At 32.7% G+C, this 24,043-nt stretch overlaps 1 protein-coding gene and 1 non-coding gene across 20 annotated transcripts; both read left to right on the forward strand.

The window, feature by feature from the left end:
• Positions 1 to 8,379: 8,379 nt before the first annotated feature.
• On the forward strand, positions 8,380 to 23,518 carry LOC131048593 (protein HOTHEAD). Of its 19 annotated transcripts, none has more exons than XM_059208057.1 (12): positions 8,380 to 8,525; positions 8,924 to 9,278; positions 9,542 to 9,752; positions 12,834 to 13,039; positions 13,172 to 13,243; positions 14,795 to 14,914; positions 15,133 to 15,227; positions 16,795 to 16,834; positions 17,209 to 17,344; positions 20,340 to 20,990; positions 22,332 to 23,157; positions 23,238 to 23,517. In XM_059208057.1, the coding sequence occupies exons 8-12, from the start codon at positions 16,832 to 16,834 to the stop codon at positions 23,287 to 23,289; spliced, it is 1,668 nt and encodes a 555-aa protein (XP_059064040.1). In that variant the 5' UTR covers positions 8,380 to 8,525; positions 8,924 to 9,278; positions 9,542 to 9,752; positions 12,834 to 13,039; positions 13,172 to 13,243; positions 14,795 to 14,914; positions 15,133 to 15,227; positions 16,795 to 16,831; the 3' UTR covers positions 23,290 to 23,517. The 19 variants fall into 19 exon arrangements, with proteins under 19 accessions (XP_059064040.1, XP_059064043.1, XP_059064028.1 ...); XM_059208060.1 differs by having other exon boundaries at positions 16,795 to 16,888; positions 23,238 to 23,515; XM_059208045.1 differs by lacking the exons at positions 15,133 to 15,227; positions 16,795 to 16,834 and having other exon boundaries at positions 12,834 to 12,910; positions 12,978 to 13,039; positions 23,238 to 23,518.
• On the forward strand, positions 18,099 to 18,170 carry TRNAV-UAC (transfer RNA valine (anticodon UAC)). The gene has a single exon. It is a non-coding gene; the product is annotated as a tRNA-Val (tRNA).
• Positions 23,519 to 24,043: the final 525 nt, after the last annotated feature.

The raw sequence follows: 24,043 nt of genomic DNA on the forward strand, positions 1-24,043 counted from the left end.
AACTATCTTTCTGCCAAAGGATTTGTCAAAATACTAAATCTAAATATAACTTTTTTGATGCGCATGTCAGACACTATGTTATATTTTTCTAAAAAAATCGGGGCCTATTTTTCATGCGCGAAGGATTTGACCCCCTTAATCTTATCCAATTTTGAAAAAGTTTAGTAGTTTGGAAACTAGATTCGGACTACTATAATATTTGTTCTTTGATTATCTTCATATCTTGAGTGGATGACTTTCAAATTTTGCCTCTAAGTTTAGGTTCACCTGATTTCAGAAAAAAAAAGTGTCCACTTATACCCCCCTTTTTGACCACCATCTTTGTGCACTTACCCTATTTTCAAAAATATTGCCCTAAACTCCTTTTTTGTCAGCCCCTCCCAACACACAACCTAAATTAAAAGCCCCCCTATTTTTGCGAGATATTGTAATTTTTCATAGCCCAAATTAAAACCCCCTATTTTCACCGATAGGAAATATATTGTACCCTCAATTTTGGGATATTAAACCCCCCAATATGAATGCATGTGATATAATATTAACTAGCTAGTGAATCCTCTGTGCATATAAGGGGAAATGTCAAATGAAGCCTCTTCTCTTCAATAATTTAGGGTCTAAGGTTGACATGGATACAAAAATAGGGGATGGGGATGTTGAGTCTCTTAATGTGGTCTAATAATTTGAGGCTAGAGATTCCTATAATCATAAAAGAGATAACATGCCCCTTAGGGATTAGAAGGGCAGGTCCATAAAAAAAGAGGTGGGATAGTATTCTCATAACCCTTTTGATGATGATTTCGAGACTAAGGAGATAGTGGAAAATAAAAAACATGGAATGGATAATGATGTGTTTGTGGGTGAGGGTTCCATAGGAGCTGCCCCTTCTCCTCCTCCTTCTAGTTGGTTTGATGATGACAAAGGTTATTATCCGCCCTTTCCAGTGTATTTGGATAAATATTCCCCCTTCCTTAGTGGCAAATGTGATGATCATGAGGACTTACTTGTTGTGTCCAAAGATGCAATAGTTGATCAATTTCTGAAATATCTAAATGGCTCTTCTTGGAAATGAACCAACTGATAATATCAACATTCAATCCTTGAAGAGTAAAATGACTTCATTATTATCAATTAAGTCTTGAATTTTACTCCTTAATGTAGAAAATTTCTTGGTATCATGGCTAGGTTGATGGTGATATTGAAAAAAGGCTTTGAGATCATGATAGGGTGGCAAATGGTTTAATAGTGTAAATTGGCTTGATGGGAGGAAGTTTCAACACATTAGCATTTATTAGCCTCAACATTGTACTATGCAAAGACAAAAAAAGAGGAGTTAATTCTTTTCTAAAGTATTTGGATAAAGGGGCCACAACTAATGCCATAGCTACCATTTGAGTGTTGATGTTGCCATTTATCTTGATGTAACCTTTGATGGGTTTAAACTTCACAAATTATTGTTGAGCACCCTCATTATTATCAACTGGAGCCATTGAAGAGGATGATTCAAATTGACTCACTTGAAGCTGATAATTATGAAGCATTGCACAAAATTGTGTAAAGGAAGTAAACTAAAAATAAAATATTATCTCTAATGTATTTTTGTAAATTAGCAATAAAAATTATTTGAAAATCATGATCAAGAACTTGATAAATAATTTGAGAATGCAAATGTTTACATCTACCAATAAAATCAATTACTTTTTCTCTAATTCCTTGCTTACAATGAATCAAACTAGTCAAAGTAATGTTAGGACCAATATTATTTTGAAATTGTTGAATGAAAGAACTAGCAAATTGTTAAAATAAAGTAATAGAATAAGGAGACAAAGAACAATACCATTGCAAATCTTTATCCCTAATGTTCTAGTAAATAATTTAACCAAATTATTACTACATAATGTTTAAAATGTCTTCACATGATTCAAGGGGTCACCCTTTTCATTATAAAATTCCAATTGAGGGACTTCCATATGCTTATGGGAAACTGCATGGACAATGTCATTGGATAGTGGGCCCACTACATCAAATGTGGGAACATTGAACTTGGATTGGATATTGGAAGCCAATTGATATTGTAAGTATGTAACAATTTGGGTTAAATTATTGATGGTTGCTTCGATGGATGGATTGAAATTGGACATATTGGATTATGATGGAGGAGTAACATTATTATATGTCTAGGTGGAGGTTGAGAATAAGGAGGTGAGACATTGTGGTATGTGGGTATGGGAGATGATTGGGATACAAATGGAAGACTTACGGAAGGTGGTATGTAAGAGATTTGATTAATGAGATTTCTCTCATGACTAACATGTGTAATATTAACATTTTATATGGAAGTAGTCATGATAGAAGATGTAAATGTAGGAACACTAGGCAAGGATGTAGGCATAGGAATGGAATAATTAACTTGACTAGTGGGTTGGGAGTAACCAAGGACTTTGACACAAATTTAAATTGGCATGATATTAGTGTTAACAATATGAAAAAGGCCACACAAAAAATCAACACCAATTTTATCGCTTTGCATCATTGTTTTTAATCCTCCAAGCTAAGGGATTACCTCGCTTTCTCGGTATTGTTGACTCATCCATTGTTGAAGATTTTAAAATTCATTATCAATCTTCTCCAGTTGGTCAATAGTAACCCTAGTTAGTGACTCATCCAAATCATGAGAATTATGGGGAGAATGAGGATAAATGATGTCATTTCTTGGATTGGAGGAAGTGCAAACATTCTCATGGAACAAACAGTCCAAATGAGGTTCCATATCCTTAGTGGTTAAACATTGGGAAGCCTTAAGTCTACAACTTCTTCTCACATGAATATTGTATGTAGGACTAATGGTAACAAAACTCATACACAAAGGAGAGAATTTTGAATGCAAAAACTTAAAACTATGATTAAGGAATGCAATTTGTTTTAACAATGATTGAGTAACCAATTAATTAATAAATTTGATTTGTGGTTTTCAATAATAAATTATTGTAAATCGTAACATAACATGTTATAAAATTCAAATTTGAAAATACATTTGAAAAATAATGCAACTCACAAGTTGATTTAAAAATTATAAATTAATGTTTTTTATGAATTTTTAACCTCTAAACTTATAAAATTCAATTGAAAATAACAACTATAAGTGTAAATTTGAATTTTAAAATGCATACAAAATCATACCTAACACAAGAAATCATAATGAAGCGTGATGTTGGGTTCACCAAAATGTAATGGAGGAAAAAGATTAGGAAAAAGAGGTTTCGCTAAGTAAATCCACTAACTAACCCAATTAAGACCATTAAATTGAAAGAGGGTTGACCCAATAGATCTAGGCTCAATCCCAATAGGGAAAGTTCTAAGATTCTAATTGGATTCAATTGGTTTGTAGCGATTATCCTCTTTCTTAGTTGAATTTGGAATGTAATTGTGAAATTAGGGTAAAACCATAAATAATTGAATTAAACTGATAGAAACAGTAAGCTACAACTTTCCCATGGAGCCACCAACTAATATCTAGGAAAAAGAAGATGTTTAGAACTTTTCCTCAGAAGTTTGGATTAATTTTTCGAGACGAAGTAGAACATATCCTCCCTAGTCCTCCAAATTTTCCTTCATCGAAAGCTGAACCTTTTTGTTGTTGTCGACACTGTCAGATTTCCCGAGTAAAGCTCTTGCACCTATTCCCTTCATGAAGTTTTGTCTAACCTTAACACAAAGGTTTAAGAGTTTCATGTAGGATATCTTCATAAAACATTGATCATGGATGCCATCTTTAATACTTGATCTTGACTTCACATCTCCTCCAATGCTTGATGAATGATTGATTGATTGCTCACTTGAATTAAATTTTTCCAAAGTGCAATTGAGATCATAGAAGATTGATTTGGTTTCAAATAAGAGAGGTAGACCTCCATTTATATTTATCTACCCAAAAACAAATATAATCTCTCACTCATTTGATACGACCATTGTGAGGCCCCAATTTACGACCTAATTACGAGGACCATGACATGGTACATCATGGTCTTGATTTAGGCCCAAGGGGTGGGCCACTCTGGTCCCGATTTAGGTCTAAGGTGTACCACCCCCTAGTCCTAAAAAATCAAGACTCCAGAATGGGGAAGGAACTGCACACATGATGAAAATACAAGATTGAAATGAGGTGTGAGCAAAATCAACACTGCAATTAGGCATTGGTAGTTGGAATGCCAAAGTGAGGCCTAGGTATAGACAAAATTGTAACCAAGTAAAATTTAGGATGCTATAGTAGTTGTCTATGATAATTTTAGATCTTTTATTTTGATGATACAAATTTTGTATTTGGACCCATTTCCCACCTTATCTAATTAAAAACTAATATATTATTCAAGTGGAATTACTAAAGAAAGGATTTTGTAAATCAAAGTTAAAAGAGAAGTAATTCATGTTTTGTAAGATTTTAACTCTATTTAATCTCTTAAATAATTTTGTTTCCTATCTTTTAATTTATAAATCATCTAACATATTTTTGATATGAAGTATTTTGGATTTGGGTGATTACATTATAATATGTCCCACATGTGGAGTGTGGCCCAAAACATAATTTTAGTGGTCAAAAGTTGTTGAACAACTTTTAATGAACATTCATCATTCAAAGGTAGAAAAATGTTAACAAGGTTCAAATGAAGTCTTTTCTACATGTTTTAAATGTTGAACAAATTAAGGAACCATCATTTTAAGGTCATTATGCTATCTCCTCATGTTCACGTTTCTTTCAAAAGAACTTTTTACTTTAATATACATATTAGATAATCAAACATACTAACCATGAAATTAAATTTTGAAAAAATGTAGTCTTTGAAGTAAACTATTGAAAATATGCAATTTATAATATATTTTATCTAGCTAGTATATTTATTTTCTATTTTTAATGAATGTAAGCTCTTTTACTAAGCATAAAGATCTATGTTTCATGCATATGGAAAAATAGAAAAACAATCATGTTTTTTATTTTTTATAAAAGAAATATTAGATATTTCATATTAATGTTCCCATTTCAAAATAAAAAATAAAAAATTGTATACAATTTTTAAAATAAATTATGACATGATATTACTTTAAATTATAATCATTCTAATTCTTTTAAATATAGTATGAAACAAAAACTTATTAAAATATATGCATGTAACATATATTAATGTTTTTGATTAAGCAAAAACAGCTTTGGAGGGGACCCGAAACCCCATACATCATTTCCAAAGATACAACAATATAGTATCTAGACCAACATTAATAACAACAAAACAAAACGGGTTGCAAGAGATAAGGACAACAAAAACACAACAACCAAAGGAAAAGACAACAAAAAACCAATGAGGTGCTGGCAAAAAAACAACAAAAAACAACCACCCAGCTACATGAAAATATTGAGACTATCAGTAGCCTCTTTCTCTAGCATTAACATGGTCTTTGTAGATTCCTTGAGGTCAAGAAGATCCTGAGGCATAGGAGCCTCCACAACCTTGGTGCTTTGTTTTGTCCTCCTCGTGGAACAAGGGATATCCTTGGAGCTAGAGACCCCAACATCCATCTCCAGATCCACAAATCTCCTTTCATTGTGCATTTTCTCCAATCTAGCCACCATATTCGACGTATTGGTAGTAGACACTCTCAGCATAGCCACACTATTTTCCATGATCGTCTTGAGGGCAGTCTCAATTTTTTGAATCTTCAAGCTGATCTCCCCAAACCTTTCATCGTATATGTACTTAAAAAGCTCTATATCTTCACCATTTTTTTGAAGGTAGTCCAACATCATTCTTTTTCCATCTTCTTTCCACAGGGCACACTCATTGTTTTCAAAAACACTTCCTTTCCCATGTTCCTTAGTCCTCGTTTGGCCCTCTTTCTCCATGATCCCTTCAATCCTTTCCAATTTAGCTGAGGAAGTTCTTTGCTTAAGATGCAGGGTCTTAAATGTTTTGATTAAGATAAAATGAGTTTTGCAAGGACCCAAAACCCAAATCTAAAAATAAATTAAGCATAACAGTTTCGACCCAGTCCAAACCCAATAGCCAAACAATGACATAAATAGGGGAATCACTCTGCAGAACCCAACAAAAGAAAAACAATAAAGCTCTGGGAAACCCTACAAATAATAGATATTAATGTTAACTATATAAGTTTAAGAAATAATTAATAAATCATATTTCTATTAAAAAAACTGTTATTTCATGACACAATATTATTGATTACAAAATATCCTAAACATAAAAAGTAACATAATAAGAAATTTTTAATCATAAGAATTCTGGTTTTATTTTAAAAAATGTATATTTATAATCTATATATAAAAATTCAAAACTAACTAGTTCACCTAATCCTCAAATACTTAATAGAAAATTATTTTTGTTGAACATTAAAAAAAATAAAATATTTTGATGCACATATATCAACTTACTTAGATTTTGTATCTAGTGAAATAAGTTATTAAGATAAATTACCACATCTCTTTTTTTTAATATGTGGATTATCACCTTCTATGTGGGAAATCCCAATAGACTTTAAAAGGAAATCACAAGTATCATTGATAAGGCATACCAACTTGGTGCATACGATGAAATCAAACATGTGGTAGTACAGTTATAACTCATGTTGATCACTAGTTCTGATTTGCATTTAATATATGTTCAAAACCATGCATTAAGTATAAGAAAAGTGTGAAATTCCTTTCAAAGAAAATTCTAAAAATATGTTCAAAACCATATATTGACTAGAAACAAAGTAAGGAGTATATGTTATAGAAAATTGAACATAATTTCAAACATGTGATTGACTTTAATTGACCGAATTTTTGAACTATGTTTAATTTCCTTTTGACCAAAACCCTATGCATTGTTTATATGGAGCATGATGTTGAAACTAATTTGTATTCAATAAAACTAGTAGACCTAATTTAATTAGCCCTGAAAAAGATTTGAAAACAAAGCTCTCAAACAAATTTCAAAACACGGAGCTCAAATATAACATAGCTTATGTTTTATGACTAATATGGCAAGCTGTGATTTAGACATAGATTTTGTGAATTTTAATACACCACGAACTCATCACTTTGACCAAATCATCCACTACTACTTCCATTTGCAAACATGCAACCTTCTCTACCTAATAAAAAAAATCCACTTGGACTTTCTCTATATCTTCAACATGCTCATATGCAATATGCACCAACTCATTCTCTTTTTCACAAAACTCAAAAAAATAAATCACCTCCTTAGTTGCAACATCCTCTTCCACTATTGCAGTATCTTCTTTATCCTCTTCCACTGTTGCAACTTTGTCCATTGCTGCAATAAACAACTCTTGAATTCTCTCAATCTCTTCCTCAAGCAACACACCATTCTCTTCCAATCCTTGATCAAATACTCAATCGTCATTAACCTCTTCCTTTTGATTTACCTCCTCATCCACTACCTCAACCTACGAGTTATTTTCACCTCCATCACTTTCATTCGCCAACTGATGGTCCATCATGACTATTTACTCCTCTTGTCTCTCTTCATTCATGTGGACTCCCCTCACTTTTTTCGCCTTTTGGCAAGAATTCTTCTTTAATGGGAATCTCTACATCCTATAGCTCTCTTCCCAATATTGCTCTAAAAATGAAATCAATACGGGCATCTTCACAACCCACCTCATCCTCTTCTTCTAACTCATCCTCTCATCTGCTGCAATCACTTCTTACACATCATGCTCTTCTTCGCATCTTCCGAGCTCTCAATCGCTTAGGACTTCTCACACCCGCATTGACCCTTTCATGCCCTCCACAATCACTTCACACTCTCAAGTGCAAATTGCCTCACAATCGGCTATCTGTTCACACAACTCCACTCTTCACCCGCATGTCCTTACATAAGTTGCCTCACATTCGATACACTCCCTGTGCACTCAAAACCTTCGGATTTGATACCATTTCAAAAAAGAAAAAAACACTCCTCTACCTAACTCAAAAACTCAAATAACACTTAACACAAATGAAAAGGCTTTATGCACACAAACATAATTGATATAAAGATTGCAACAAGAAACTTTTCCAAATCTGCAATTAACACTTATGAGGACATCTCTCTAATCATCTCTACAATACCTCTACTCTAAACATTTCATTGCCTACACACTCTGGGATAAGATTCGGTACTTAATGCCTTTTTGTGTACGCAGCCACACCCTTCTCATTCTTCCGTGGCGGCAACTTAGGCGCCACTCCTATGCAACCCCTTTACACCACGCAGGTCTTTTATTACCGCTAAGACCTTACGCAGCCCCCGTCCATAGCATAATGGGCCGATAGCACTATATATTCTGCAATCTTTGATTTATATTTCTCTTTTTTTCATACTCCAATACAAATCGATTCCCTTTTTCTCGTCTACGCTTCTACATTTTGCATACATATACCTGTGTAATCGATTCATGTCCGTTCAATTGAAATTTTCTAAGTCTTCACCATTGCTTTTGTTTTCTGTTTTCAACATCTAAAATTCTCCTTGGTGTGTGATTCTCCTTTCAAGCCGTTTTTGTTGTTCTGCACCTTGACTAATACACTGAATAATATTGTTTGCAAAACGTTATTATTATTTTCTGATTTGTTGCAGCCATTGAACCATCGGCTAGCAAGAATATAGATGAGTGAAGGACTTTATTATTACAAAGACAATAATTGAATTTGGATTCAAAACAGATTCTAAAAGGCCTCTTAACGTTCCAAGTTCTGTCCATATAGCCTCCAAGTCAAGAGCAATGAGAACAAAATGAATCTTTAAGACATTTTTATAAGACAAAAAGAATCTTTTGTCGTAAACATTTAAAGTATTATATTAATTATCTAAAATAAAAAATTAAAATTATATGAATTGTCCTAAATTAAAAAGACATCCATTTTGACCAGGGGCAGAGGAAAAGCGGGAAATGCTTGTTTTTTTTGGGGGTATGGTGTGAGCTCAAATGAGACAGTTTGGTAGAACCAAAATGAAGGAGTGGTCCATTCATGCTGTTTTAAAAATAAGCCCTAATGGATAGTCCTTTAGAAGGGTAAGATATGGCGAGATTCTTTGGAAGAGTATGCACCTGCAAAATATTTCGAAGCAAGAGACCGTACAAATCTGTAACAAGGTCCACATTTCATCTGCCCTTTTCCTGGGTGTTTAGAAAATGATTTCATCTGCAACCCTTTTTGTCCATTTCAACCTTCTTATTTTACTTCTTTTGGTGCACCGAAGGACAAGATCTGCTTAGAACTGTATGTATGTCTTTCTGCTCTTCTTTTCAACTCCAAGTTTTCTGTGTATATATGGTTTATTAGGGTTTGTAAGGTAAACACCGTACTACTCTCACCGTAGTTGATCAACCTTATTATTTAGGTTCCTTGTCTGTTTCATACAATGAATATGGTTTTTATGCTTAGATCTCTAAAATTAAGAAATTATAGAATACTAAACTTAATGGTTAAGTGTACCCTGAGCAGATCCATGTATAGGTAAATAATAGCTCCTGAACCCATGCGCAGATAAACCCTAGCCGCTGCCAGACTACTTACAATAGCATGCCACCTCCTATGGATGAGGTGCAGATCGCCAAGGAGAGGGCACAGGAGATTGCGGCACGACTTATCAACAACAGTAACAGCGGCGCTGGTAATACCCTAGAGGCCGACCACCCCAGGCCTCCTGCGGCTACTAATGGTGACCATTCTGTTCTTAACTTTTCTTCAAGTCCAGGTCAATCTTTGTAACCTCGCGGCACTTTTCCTTACTTCTAGCTCAGGAATCTACACTACCTATTGCGTTCTGCAAGTGACGCTGTGTTTTAATTTTTTTCAATTTTGTTTTCTTTTGCTAGTCTTTTCAGGATCTAATACTCTGTACAATCATTCTATTTGTATCATGAAAATGTTTTCATTTTTTTCTTATTGGGTGGAGAGTATTAGCTGCCCTCTGCAGCAATGCTAAATATGTTTGGCCGTAAGCTGATGCAAGACAGACACTCTTGCCTACAGCTTCACACATACAAAACTCACTCAATGTGTCTTCCTTTGTCTCGCCATCCCCAAGTATCAATTGACTAGGGACGGAGACCGCCGCAGGGGTAAAGTCTAGCCGTTAAGGTATGAAGGTTGCCCTGCTACCCCATGAGACTCCAAACTACTTTGACTTTTCTAAGTGGGGTCGCAGGGTAACGAGGACTTGGGCAAAATGAACGATCGATAATCGGTAAAGTGCGCTAGGAAGGGGCCAGTCAATACTCTCAACATTCACATACAGATCCTCTCTTCTTAATTTGCATTCAACAATACAAAATAAGATTGCAAACTAGCTGCAACACACTTATACTATACACCCACAACTTTTTCAAAAACTAAAACAATACTTTGTTGACCTTCTCAATGGCCTCTATGATATCTCTGACTTTAAATTAAATTCCATTCTTTTCTTGTTCACATAACCATACCACAAAACCTGATTTGCTTTGCATCTCCTCACTAGGCATTTTCACTCTTCTTAATTTTTCAAGCAGCACCTGTTCTCTTTATCAATAGTGCTAGAAATGTTGTTTACTCAATATTTAAAACCCACACCTCCTCTTAAGTTTTCTACCTATGCAACCCACATCTCCCTTCCTTGGCCACGCAACTTTCTCTAACCTGCCCCACTTCGTAGCCTAACTTGCAATGATACTTAAATAATTTTGTAATCTTTCAAAGGTGTCTTTAGACTTTCCACTTCACAATTCTCTCTCAAACTATTCTACTTCTAATTGCGCAGGTATGTCCATTTGTACTCTTATTTCATCAGAAGTTGAATTTTCTGTCAAATGGCATTTGCTTGAAAGTTAGAAAGACTTATGCCTTGCTGGAAATATGTACCCTGCTCCAAATCTGATGAAGGTTGCGGAATTTGGCTCTACACCTTTCAATTTCAATTGCTTGAAAGTCTATAAAGACTCTCCTACAAATCTATTCTACGCATATCCTTCAGTCTTTGTAATCTTTGAGGCATTCTGTCAAACAGTTTACCATGCCCTTTCTATGCTTCCACATTTTGCATACTACAGGTTGCACGGGCGTTGACAAGGGTTATGGTTTTTAGCTTTGCACTTGCCAATTTATTTGCTTGAAAAGTCTCTTCCATAAATCCATTTTGTGCATAGTTTACAATCATTGTAGTCTGTGGGACAACATTTTGTCAAACAGTCTATGTGCCTTGTCTGTGTTCCCACATTTTACTTCATTCAACAAATTGTGTGATAAGATCCACGTGCCTCTTCTATTTAGACTGATGTAAATTGACAGAAAGATGCCAATGAGACCAAGAAACACAAAAACTAAACCAAAACTGAGAAAACAACCAAATTGGAAACAGATTATTTTTTTGGTGGTGCTGATTGCTCGTCCGCCAGCGTGCCCCTGCACCAGAAGCCTTTCCTGTAGTGGTGTGAGTTACACCTGCCTTTCCATATGAATTGTTTGAGGAGCACTGTTTTAAGCTAGCTATAACTAGCATGGATACTTTGTGTAGATTTTTTCCAGCAATAGGTTCAAATACTTATCAAAGGCTTAATTTTTTTCTGTTTGTGGCTAATATTTGGCAATATGGAGTTATTCTGTTATTACAGTAGCATGTAAATCTCTATACCTACTGCTAGGATGTTTTATTGTAGTATAACAGCTTGTTTGTAAGCTCTAGTTACTCAAAAATAAGCATGACTAAATTTTGATTTGGGTTATGTGATTCAAAACAGATTTCACCAGGATTTTTATATGTACATTTAACAAATTTTTAAATTTTTCATATGTACAGCTTCAGCCCGAAAAGCATAAGTATGTTCATAAATGTTACCTTAGCATTTCTAATAATATTCGTATGATGCTTTATAAGATGCATTTAGGCCAAAGTCAAACAGTAGACTGCACAAGTGACCTATCGCATGACATGTTTTCTAAACTAGTTAAAGCTTGATGTCTACTGAATGATATGTAATAATAGCATTAAATCACATAGCTAAATAATAGTCTGCCAATGTACACACCACTAAACTTAATTTAGTCAGCCTTTGAATTCCATATCAGCAACTTTTAGCTTTATATACATTTCAACCAAGAGAAGTCTAGATTTTATTTTAGGAATATGTACTGGCCATTTTCTCTTGGTGGCTGTCTTGTCTATTGCTTGTGTGAGTGCATGCAAATCAAGATGTCCATAGAGTGGAGGTTTTGTGGTCACTTGTGCAATTATTGCAGCCTACCTCCAAGAATAGATCAGTAACACGTATTCAGCCTGTTTCACTCAGGTCTAAGGGCATTGAAAGTAATTCTCAATCATACCATATGCTCTAGCAATTTCTGCAGCACTCCTTTGACATATTTGACACATGAAGCAGTACTTATGATTTATTAGATTCTGTTTAGGTGCTAGTCTAGCAGTTTAGAAAATGAGAAGATTCTCTGTAGAAGTTACATGGATTCTGTTTTCATGTTGAATTAAAAATGGTGCTTCTATTGAAAAGAATAACACTCTTGATTGAAACTTTTGTTTTACTTGTAGCATGTTTGTGGTTGTTGTTATTAAATTGTCATTCTGGGCAAAGTCGGGTAATGTTCATGTTCATAGAATTATTTGTCTTCATTTGTACGGTCCATTAATAAATAGGATATCATTTGAATGACTAAAACAGTCATTGTATTGGCCCCCTATGGAATGTCCTCAACCAAATATTTATCAGTAATTTCAGATCTAAAAATAAACTAGCTTTCTGATGTCATATGAATGAAATCCTAAATTATTTTTTTATCGTTTTTGTAGCCATTTCAATCTAAACAATCTCTCAGGCACCATGTTCTATCCAAACTCTTCAGCGAGAATATGAATTTGCTTCATGTGTGAGTGAAATGCATTAGTACTTATATGTCATAACCTTCAGCATGTCATCTACAAACTATTTGACAGGAATGAGTTTGAAGGACAGATCCCCTCTACTTTGGGACAGTCATAACCAGTTTGACTGTTGTGTGAGTATCAAAATTTTAACTCTCTTTTTTCTTGCTATGCCCTGTTTATGTTTTTTATAATTGCTTCACATACTAGAAATTTAAGGATGCCCGTTTAATTTGTCTTTTGTGGGTGATATTAATGGGAAACAGGAGGCTTGACAGAAACCAGATAACATGTTCAATTCCCTCCAACATCAGCAACCTAGCAAGCCTTGAAGAACTGTAAGAAACTTTTCCCTCCTTTACCTCATGGATTGTGACTGAATTTTGAAGTGGGTTATGTGATTCAGAGGATATTTTACCATATCTCTTAATTGTTTGTATTGTAGGTTTTTTATATGTACATTTAACAAATTTTTAGTCATTTTATAAAAACATATTTTCCTTTCATTATTATTTATAAAAACAAGTGGATTAATATAAAAAATATTAATCTATAATTAAGTAAAATTTTGCATTGATAATTTATATATTTATGATGACTTGTTGCATTGTAATTCATTGTAATTTTTATACTTGTAATCCTTGTCTTAATGTACTAATTGAAAAAACACTGAAATGGATGGTTTTGTGTTATCTAGGAATCTATCAAATAATAGACTATTAATTTGCTTGGTTATTTTAGAGTCATGGATAATTACAGTACAGATAAACAAATTTTTGTTCTTATTCTCCTCATCACCTTCAATTGAAACTTGATGGAACCTCTAGCAATCACTTATGAACTCAAAAGTTGAATCTCCTTTTTTGTAAGCATTCATTTTAGTTTGTAACTTCTGCAAAATAAATATAGTAATCTATTTACCTCCATTCCTTCCGACAAAGTATGCGATGATTAGGAATACTCACTGGATCTGGAAGTTAGAGACACCGTAATCGATGTTAGACTGATATTAAAAGTAGATCTATAAGTCGTTATTTATCTTGATATGGTGATTTGGGGTCCTACTTAGATAATGATCCACAGGTCTTTCTAAAGTAGCATTTTTAATCACATGGACTGTTTAAGCTTGATCACATTAAGGAATACCTAATTGCTTTTATAGTAGTTTATTTACCTCCTTTCCTTCTGACAAGGTATGTGATGCTTAGGAATACTCACTGGATCTGGAAGTTAGAGACACCGTGATCAATGTTAGACTGATAGTAAAAGTAGATCTATAAGTCGTTATTTATCTTGATAAGGTGATTTGGGATCCTACTTAGATAATGATCCACAGGTCTTTCTAAAGTAGCATTTTTAATCACATGGATTGTTTAAGCTTGATCACATTAAGGAATACCTAATTGCTTGAAACCTTTAAGAAACAACCATGTAGAAAACTTATTAAACTAGTTTATATCAAACCATTTTTATAGATTTAACAAAACCAATATCTAGCAAAAGAAACATTGATATTATTCTCAGTTAAGGAAGTGGCTCATTTAAGGTTGTGCAGGTCTTTGTGGGCCATAAAATTGGTCATTGGTATTACGTTGACATTAATCTTGTTAGAGTATATTTAGTCTTCCATTGTGCTGATATCAATCTAGTTAGAGTAGTATTTAGTCTTCCATTGGGATGAGATCAATCTTGTTAGCATTTAGTTTTCTATTGCGGTGACATCAAATCTTGTTAGAGTAGTGATCAATCGCATTAAAATCTAGGTTTATATGTTCTTTTATGCTATTTATAAATACAATTTTCTATTATTTTCAATTGTATTTCATCCTAAAAAATGGATATATAAATGCAAATATTCATACTTGTATAATTATATTAAACTAAAATAGGATGGAAGACTGGAAATCTTTTGAGAATACTATTCAGCCGGGATGGAAAGCTGCTCTGAGCACTACCATTGGATTCATCTGGTTTTTTGTGCTCATGGTATATGGAATAAGTTTTTGAAGGTGAGCTAACTAAATCCGAACAAAACTACCTTTCATATTATACTTTATAGTCATTTCACATCCTAGGTTTAAAAAATTTAATGACCATACAATGATTTGTTTGGATTATTCTAAATTCACTAAAACTTTGTGCTTTTCAAGAAAATGGTAATATTAGAAACATCGATCTTTGATAAGAAATTTGATTTAGGCATTCGATTTCCCTTGTTTTGTGGCAGCATTTCACTGTATATGGCTTTGTATGGAGTAAGATGACTGATGCAGAATTACATCATATTATTAGTGGTAAATTGACCTGTAGGATTGACAAGAGGTACTTATTAACTTGTGTACTACATAATTTTTAAAATTACTAAATTATGCTTTAAACATTAGCAATGCTATGTATTAGTAGAATTAAAATGTAGTTTGGAGAATCATTGAAACAGAAAAAGTATTTCATAGGAATTTCAGAAAGAAAATTCATTTTTTAGAAATTTTGTTGTCTGACCAGGGAAAATTGTGGAGATTACAAGGAGAAGTTTTTACAACAGTGCTTTTACCATTTAGGGAAGTACAATTCTGAGAATGATTTTAGAGAGAGAGACAAAAAAAATTGTAGGAACATGAGGTAGCAAACTAGGTTGACTACAGATGAACAACTTTAAATTTGACTCTCTTGCATCTATTGTATTCTCGAGTCTTGACAACTATTTTCCTATTTAGAGAGCAATATCACAATCAAATTATTTTCATTTTGTGATTTTAGTATGTGCCTATAATACTGCTTTTGAATACATAGCATCTATAATGGTTTCTTTCAATATGTAATGAAGAAGAACTTTGTCAATGGAAAAACTATTCTACATAGATATTCATTAAGCTAACTAAACCTATATCTCATGATTGGACATAAGAAACCTATGGGAGGGCAGCTGGAAGGAGGTGAAAGGGAAGACATGATTGTGAAGGACAAAATTTTGACATCAGGGTTAAGATATATTGTTACCAAAGTTGCTATAGTTTAACTCAAACATAAATCTGGAGATTGGCATTTTCAAATTCTAAAAATTTAACATGTTTTTATTTAGATATTCCTTTGTATCAAATTATGCATTGGTGACAAATGGGCTTTGCATATGGTTCTTGCTAGAAGGAAACTTATATCCACATTTTATGAAATAAATGAAACAGTGGAGCATAAGAATTCTGAGAAAAAATGTTAACCTTGAAATATCAAAAAGGATCAAGGGGATTTCCCGGTTGAGTTTATTTAAGTTTACAATGTCTACAATATATACTCCGAATGTAAAAGAAGGGAAAACAAAAATCGTCATCCATGCACAACACCAAGGGGAACCACCCTATTCCATTTCACATTAGATTCCAATGATATTTACACTTATGTTTAGGTTTGAGGTGATTTATCTAATAGATATGAAGTTTTATGCATTTATGTAACAAACATTACATTTTGAAACACGTGCCTAATAACATCATCAAGGAGAACACAAACATCACGTGTACCTTCCACTACAAGAGACTGATCATTTCCTTAGAAAACCTATTTATAATTTGTGTTATCCGTGGTTAAATTTAGATACCAGTTCTTGTGAGAAGTGAAATGGTGCAATTCTGTTGAATTAGAGAACTAACATCTATGTCTTCTTTCTCATTTTAGGAGACAATAAAAGCATATTCCCCTCAAAAAATTTGTACCCCTTCATTAATTGCTGCATCAATCTAAGATTTTGACTATGATTTATTTCTATTAGGCATCATGGTTTTTGTCTGACCTTTCTCCTTCCTTAAGTTTCAATCTTTGCTTGTTCTTTTATATTTGTATCTTATATTGTGAGTAACTTTTTTAATATATGAAAGATCTGAGTTTCTGATTGCAGGTCTTAATGTGTGGATTGGTTGGAATTCCTCCATCAAATGGTGTATTTCCATAGTCTCCAATACATATAGAGTCTTGCTACTCTGAAAAGACAAGTCTCTAATCTACTTCCCACTTTTTTTCTTGACCTTGTTTATAAAAAGAGTCACTTTTGTTATCTCTAACTGATTTTTTTTTTGGTGGCATCAACTAGCCTCACTATATTTTACATTGTAGTGCTTCTTCTCATTGTTGTGCATGTAGAAATTCATTTTTGAGTTGCCTGAAGCACTCCTGATTGAGTTATAAGTTGGTTCTTGCTTCTGACATTGCCAATTTGCCATCCCTTTAAACCATATTACATACCTTGTTTTCCCCATTCAATAAATTGGCTTGTCTGAATTTAAAAGCTAATATTTGGGATGTTTGGTTGCAGATAATACACAAAAATCGGGCAACAAATGCTAAGAAAAGCATTGAACAACAAGCTAGTTTGACAGAGATTTTATTGATTGATGCAACAAGTTTTTCAACAAATAGAAATAAGCAATACCTTGCCATTGACTACCTGAGTATGTTAAACTAACTTTAAACCTTACTATATTACTTTTCAAGGGCATTGTTGATTACCCTTACCTTTGTTAGGAAGAGAGATGGTATTTTGTACCTGAACATTTTTGCAACCTTTCAAGACATTTATTTTAATGCATTTGTTTCCACGTAGCTGTAGTTATTTTGAAAGCAGAGATCCCCAAGCCAACGACGAAACCCATATTTAAAACTTTCAATTCTAACCATTGCAAATAACTTGTTTAGTAAATTGAAATGCAATTACTGAAATGAATTCAACTCATAAGCTGATCTTTTGCAATTTATTTATTTTTAGTCAAATATAATTTTCTATCTTATTGTCAAGAGCACTGCAAAATGTTTTATGATTTTCAAAATTGAACTTGATGTTATCACTTCTATGATATGCTATAAATTACTTCCAAGATTGGAAAGAGTTGGTTTAGAATCCATTCTAATTGTTTGATGAAATTTAGTTAGTAAGAGAGCAGTTTGAATTTGCGGACTAATGACCTACACCTATTTTGCATTGAACAGGTTCACACTAAGGATTAGAATCAGACCATGTACATGCCCATCCACATACATAAATGTATCACTAAAATTTTCTGTACATTGTCTTTGTGTTGCATGGAGCCAGATAGATATTGTAAGGTTTTGTCTAAGAAACACAGTTGTTTTATTTTCAAGTCCATGAAAAGTTGTTCAATACAAAAACGCCGACCCAAGATTCTGAAGGGTAAAATTATTCTTTAAAGGGTGCTAGCTCAATGGAAGAGCACCTGCTTTACAACCAGGAGGATGATGGTTCAATTCCATCGTGCCCTAACATGAATTAATCAATGATATTGTAGTTTATATTTAACAATATTGATTTATCTGAATAGTGAGCTATTTCTTAAAATTTATTGTTTTATATCATCTGTAGAGAGACAAAAGTGGTATTCTCCCTAATGAAAATATTTTTATCATCTTAAGAAAGACAATAAGTGGGATTAAAGACATATCTATCTCTATAGAGACAAAGATACAATTGTCTGTCAAGAGACAATAATATTGATGTTTTTTATTGTCTTTATATATACAATTTTTAAGACAATAATTTAAGACACTCGCTTAAAGATAATTCACTCAAATTATCTCAAATATTGTCTTTAAACCCCCCTCTATGTAGTAGCTAGCCTTAAATTCAACCACCTCTGAACCAAAGTGATAGCGGAATATGGAATCTCATTGTGCTAAATTTTCCAAAGTTGAAAGATGTCGACGACTACCAAAACCAAAACAAAACATAGAAAAAATAATCTGGAACTTATTTATTTATTTTTTTGGGTGTTGATTGCTTGTCAACCAGCGTGCTCTTGCACCAATCTTCCTTTTGAACACCCTTTCTTATAATTTAATTCCACCATTTATCATCCTTTGCTTCATCAGAATAATTGCAGTATTCATGGCCCCTACAATTCTAAGGGGAGGGCCGAGAGAAGGCTTCATTAGCGAAGAGCATATATCTACCCACATGTCCCATGTCCAAAATGAATAGATAGAACACATAGGAGGAAATGATGACTGACATGCCTTATTAGAAAGCAATAGCCCTACTATTCTAAAAAAAGTTCATATCTAATTAATTTTCAAATCCATACATCAATTATAAACAAAATAGAGATTTTTCTATTGAAAAAAATTGAGTATAATTTTAAATATATGTTCAAACTTATGAATTTACTACAAAAATATAGATAATTCCCATTAAAAAACATAATTCTAAATTTGTTTTCAAAACCACACATTGAGTATAAATAAAATATAAAATTTGTGTCAAAGAAAATTAATTTTTTTTTAAAAATATGTTCAAAACCATGCATTGACTAGAGACAAAGGAAGGAGTCCTATTATTTAAACATGTGTTTGACTTAAACTGAAATTTTGAATCATTATTAATTTTCTTTTGACAAAAATCCTCATACACTGTTTATATGGGGCATGATGTTGAAACTAATTTGTATTCAATAAAAGTAGTCGGCCAAATTTAATTAGCTCCAAAATTTATTTGAAAACAAAGCTCTCAAATACAGCATAGCTTACCTTTTTTGACTCATATGGCCAGCCTTGAGTTAGACATAAATATCCTTCCCAATATAGTAATTTCACTTTTCAAAATTTCAAAGAGTGACAACGATGTTTGTCTCCCATAATGATATCTATCTAAAATTGGCCAATCGCAGTACTTCCGTCAGTTATGAAGTTTTTTCTCAATTTTCCACCCTCGTGCCCAGAATTCAACAAGTCTTACGCTGATCATCTATGACTTCTGTTCGATAACTTTTCAAGAAGTTGGACAGTTTTCAGTCTCGTGCGTAATAACCAATTAGTTTATCTAGACTTGGTGATCATCTAGGACTTGAGTTCCATGAAATAACGATTAGCAGATATGAAGCTATTTAAGAGTAGTTAGATTGATTTCAATTTCAAGTCCCTACGAGGAGTAAGATAGAGTAGTGAGAATGGAGATTCTCTTTCTTCTCATTTCATGCCTGCTAGTTTTCACAAATCATCAGCAGCTCTACTGCTCAGCGGTAGAAGCTCAGAATTTGGGTGACTACATTCTTTAAATCTTCTGTTTCAGTTTTTTTTCCCTTTTATCAAAACGTCGAGTTGAATTGACTAAAACGTTTGGTTTTCATTATAAGGATCCAAGTTCAATTTCTTATAGCGACATTACAAGCGGAATTCATGTTGTCCCTCTTGAGTTTTCATAAATTAGTTTTTGACTGTAGTGATTTTTAGTCTTTCATAAGTAATTTTCAGTATGTTTGCTCATAAGAATGTTGAGGTTCAAGTAAACAAGATATTTGTAATCAACATGCAATTCAAAAATTACTATTTTATTATTATTTTTTTGATAATAGAGATGGAAATTAAAAATTGAATCATTTAGCTTCTGCATATGATACTGATGTGGGACGTTTTCTGTTTTCTGTTTTATGTTTGCAGAATATCCATTTCCATTTATGACAGCAGATGCTGAAAAGGCAGCTGCAAGAACATATGATTACATTGTGGTTGGAGGAGGTACAGCGGGTTGTCCTCTGGCAGCAACACTGTCACAGCACTATTCTGTTTTGCTATTGGAGAGGGGAGACTCCCCCTATGGAAATCCCGACACTGCAGACGTAAAAGGGCTTTTAAAGATTCTTGGGGATCCCACTAAATACCCTTTTGTAACTGAAGGATTTGTCTCAGAGGATGGAGTGCAGTTGCTAAGGGGAAGAGTTCTGGGAGGTGGAACAGCCATTAATGGTGGCTTCTACAGCAGGGCAAGCACCGAATTCATTCGAAAGATGGAGTGGGATGAGAAACTTGTTAATGATTCGTATGAATGGGTGGAGGAGGTTGTTGCCTTCAAACCAGACAAGCTTTCTCGTTGGAATTCTGCTGTCCGTAATGCACTTTTGGAAGCTGGAGTGCTTCCTTATCATGGGTATACTGTGGATCATTTTGAAGGCACCAAGATTAGCGCTTCAACTTTTGACAACGATGGAAGGAGACACACAGCTGCAGATCTTCTTCAATATGCAAATCCTGATAACATTGTAGTTCTTCTCAATGCCACAGCCAGCAAAATCCTCTTCGATTCCTCATCAGGTACGCTTAAATGTTTCATTTCCATGTTTTGGTTGTTTCCACATGAAATCTGTTTGTGGATAGAGATTAATACTAGCTTTTGAACTCCGATCAATTATCTGATTATTTTAAAATTTCTAATCAAAATAAATAAACTCTATTTTCTTCCTTAAATCTATCATAGTTTTCAAAAAAATGCTCTTTTAATTTATTTCTTCATATTGTAAATTTTTTTATTTGACTTGGCTTACTGAATAAATTTTTTTTTTTTTTTTTTTGATAATTAATAGGCCAAAGTCAATAAGGTGTACATACCCTAACCCCTTTGTGAGATTTGAACTTGTGACCTCTATTTCAAGAGCACAAGTTCTCCACCACTAGGCCAACTCAAGTTGTACAATTTTTCAAATAAAATTTTATTTTTATGTTAATTCTATCTATTTGATTTCTTTAAGTTGTGCTATTTTATGAATATTTAATTCTCAGAAGTTGCTAATATGTTAGTAGATGCAATTAACTAAAAGTACGTAAGTAAGAAAAGAATTTAAAATTCGTTTCAATTAGTTGCTTATATATTAGTACTTTTTGGTTGAAAAGATTTAAATAAGCAAATAACTTAATACTTATTTTAGATTTCATTGATATGATGACTTGCTAGATTGAATGTTTGTGAGAAGCTAAAAATAGTGTTAGTACTTTTTTGATTAAAAAGACTTAAATAAGCAAATAATTTAAGATTTATTCTAGATCTCATCGACATGATGACTTGTTAGATTGAATGTTTGTGAGAAGCTAGACAAGTGTGTGAGAGAGAGATCAAACATACTTAATTAAACTGACAATTTAAGATTTGTTTTAGAGAGCTCATAATTGTTTTGATTTCATAAATGTTATGTCTCGTTAGATTGATTGTTTGGGAGAAGCTAAAATTTTTCTGTTTCATATTTTTGTTATGCAAGAATATAAGGATACAAATGTTTATAAAATTCATTTTATGAAATTAGCAATTATTTTGATTTTGACAACATTATGTTTTCTTAAATTTATTGCTTGGGAGAAACTAAAATCAGTTAACTTTTGTATAATATGGATTCAAAATGGTTATATTATAATATTTTTATGGTAATTTATATTTAATATAAAAATAAATTAATAAGATTTTTTTTTTTTATAAGATATTTGTAACATGATTATTTTATTTATGTATTTTTAATTATTTAATAAAAAATTTCTTATATGTTTCTCTAAAAAGTCTGCATAAAAATTATGTAATTATGTGACTAACATATATTAATTGATTTGATTGTATATTATTTCAATTTATAATAGATTTTTAATTATTGTTGCATGATTTTGTTATAGGAAAATTAAAGGCTATTGGTGTGGAGTTTGTGAGTACCATTGATGGTCTTTTTCATCAAGTGTTCACCAACCACTTATCACCTTGGAGTGAGGTAATTTTGTCGGCAGGAAGCATAGGTAGTCCTCAACTTCTCATGCTAAGTGGAATTGGTCCCTCAAAACAACTTCAAGAATTGAATATCACTGTACATTTAGATTTAAACTCAGTGGGGAAAGAAATTCAAGATCCACCACGCATAACAATCATTATCAAGTCCCCTGAACCACTTGAAACTGTTCAACCGCAAGTAGTGGGTATATTAGAGAATTCACAAGTCTATTTTGAGTCATTTAGCTTCTTTCAACAAGAAAGTGCCACTAAAAATCAGTATCTAGCATGCATATTTTGCAAGATAGCTTTACCCCTATCTAGGGGTGAGATTAGACTAAGAAGTAAAAATCCACAAGATATCCCCTCTATAAGATATAACTACTTTTCTCATGTTTCTGACTTACAAGAATGTCTTGATACTATTAAGATGTTGTCAAAGATTGTAAGGACACATTCTATTCAAGAGTTTGCATTTGGAGGTAATGGAAACTCCAAAATTCTTCAATTCATAGGACCAAAATTACCACAAAATCAACTAGACAATAAAGAATTAGAATTTTTTTGTAGAGATACAGTAGCAACATTTTGGCATTACAGTGGAGGATGTGAAGTTGATTCGGTGATAGACCAAAACCTTCACGTGAAAGGAATTAATAGCCTAAGGGTTGTGGACAATTCAATCTTCAAGGAAAGTCCTGGGACATATCCACAAGCAACTCTCATGATGCTTGGAAGGTAATTTTTTTTCTAATTTATATTATTTTCAATAATTGTACTATTGTGTTAATGACATATTTTTTATGCGATATGTGCAGGTATGTAGGAGACAAAATGCTTCAAGAGCGCAAAAATATTTGTGAATATTAGACCATTTCCATGTTTCAAAAACAAATGCTATCACCAAGTTGTACAATATCTATACTATTATGATAATAAGGCCTAAAATAAAAAATGTATTAGGCCTTAGTATTACATTAGGTTCATATTCTTTCTAGGTGACCTATATTTTATTTTATATTATTTATTCAATATGCATGGGATAGTATAGATTTTCTTTAATAAGGCTTGATGTAATATAATGACTTACTTCATTAAAGTATGTTGGTTATTCCATTTTTTTATATTTTATTCGGAGGTTTCCACCTTTAATTCTCAGTTTGAAAATAATATGCAAACACTTTTTAACTTAATTGGTTTATATGTGTCTTTATATATTATCAAAATTTTGTTTCCAAGTTCATTGTAAGTGATATAAAAACTCTTTCAAGGGATGCATGCCATATATTAACAATAATAGTAAGATGATTACTAGAACTAACCATTATTTATGCTCTCAGTTGATATTTATAAGATATTTTTATGTAAAAAAGTTATTAAATTAGAGCAATAATTAACAATTATTTATTATATTTTTATTATTAAAACTTGTACCCAAAGGGATAAATATTTATAGAACAAATATTTTTAACTTAAAAGATCCAATGAAGTGAGATTTTCTAATCTACTTTAATACCCATGCCTCGAGAAATAAATTTACATAAATTTGAGGATAAATAAATCTTTAAGTATTTTACAAAATTCTCTAGGATTACAAGATCTCACCATATAAATATATTAATCA

Source organism: Cryptomeria japonica, chromosome 7 (genome assembly GCF_030272615.1).
Source record: "Cryptomeria japonica chromosome 7, Sugi_1.0, whole genome shotgun sequence".
NCBI classification, from domain to species: Eukaryota; Viridiplantae; Streptophyta; class Pinopsida; order Cupressales; family Cupressaceae; genus Cryptomeria; species Cryptomeria japonica.

Excerpts from the sequence above, each read along its gene's own strand:
- LOC131048593 (XM_059208048.1), top strand. The coding sequence starts at position 14,837 with ATGGAAAGCTGCTCTGAGCACTACCATTGGATTCATCTGGTTTTTTGT. Across the intron at positions 17,345-20,339 it reads CCTTGCCATTGACTACCTGA|AATATCCATTTCCATTTATG; the intron begins GTATGTTAAACT and ends TTATGTTTGCAG. Across the intron at positions 20,991-22,331 it reads CCTCTTCGATTCCTCATCAG|GAAAATTAAAGGCTATTGGT; the intron begins GTACGCTTAAAT and ends ATTTTGTTATAG.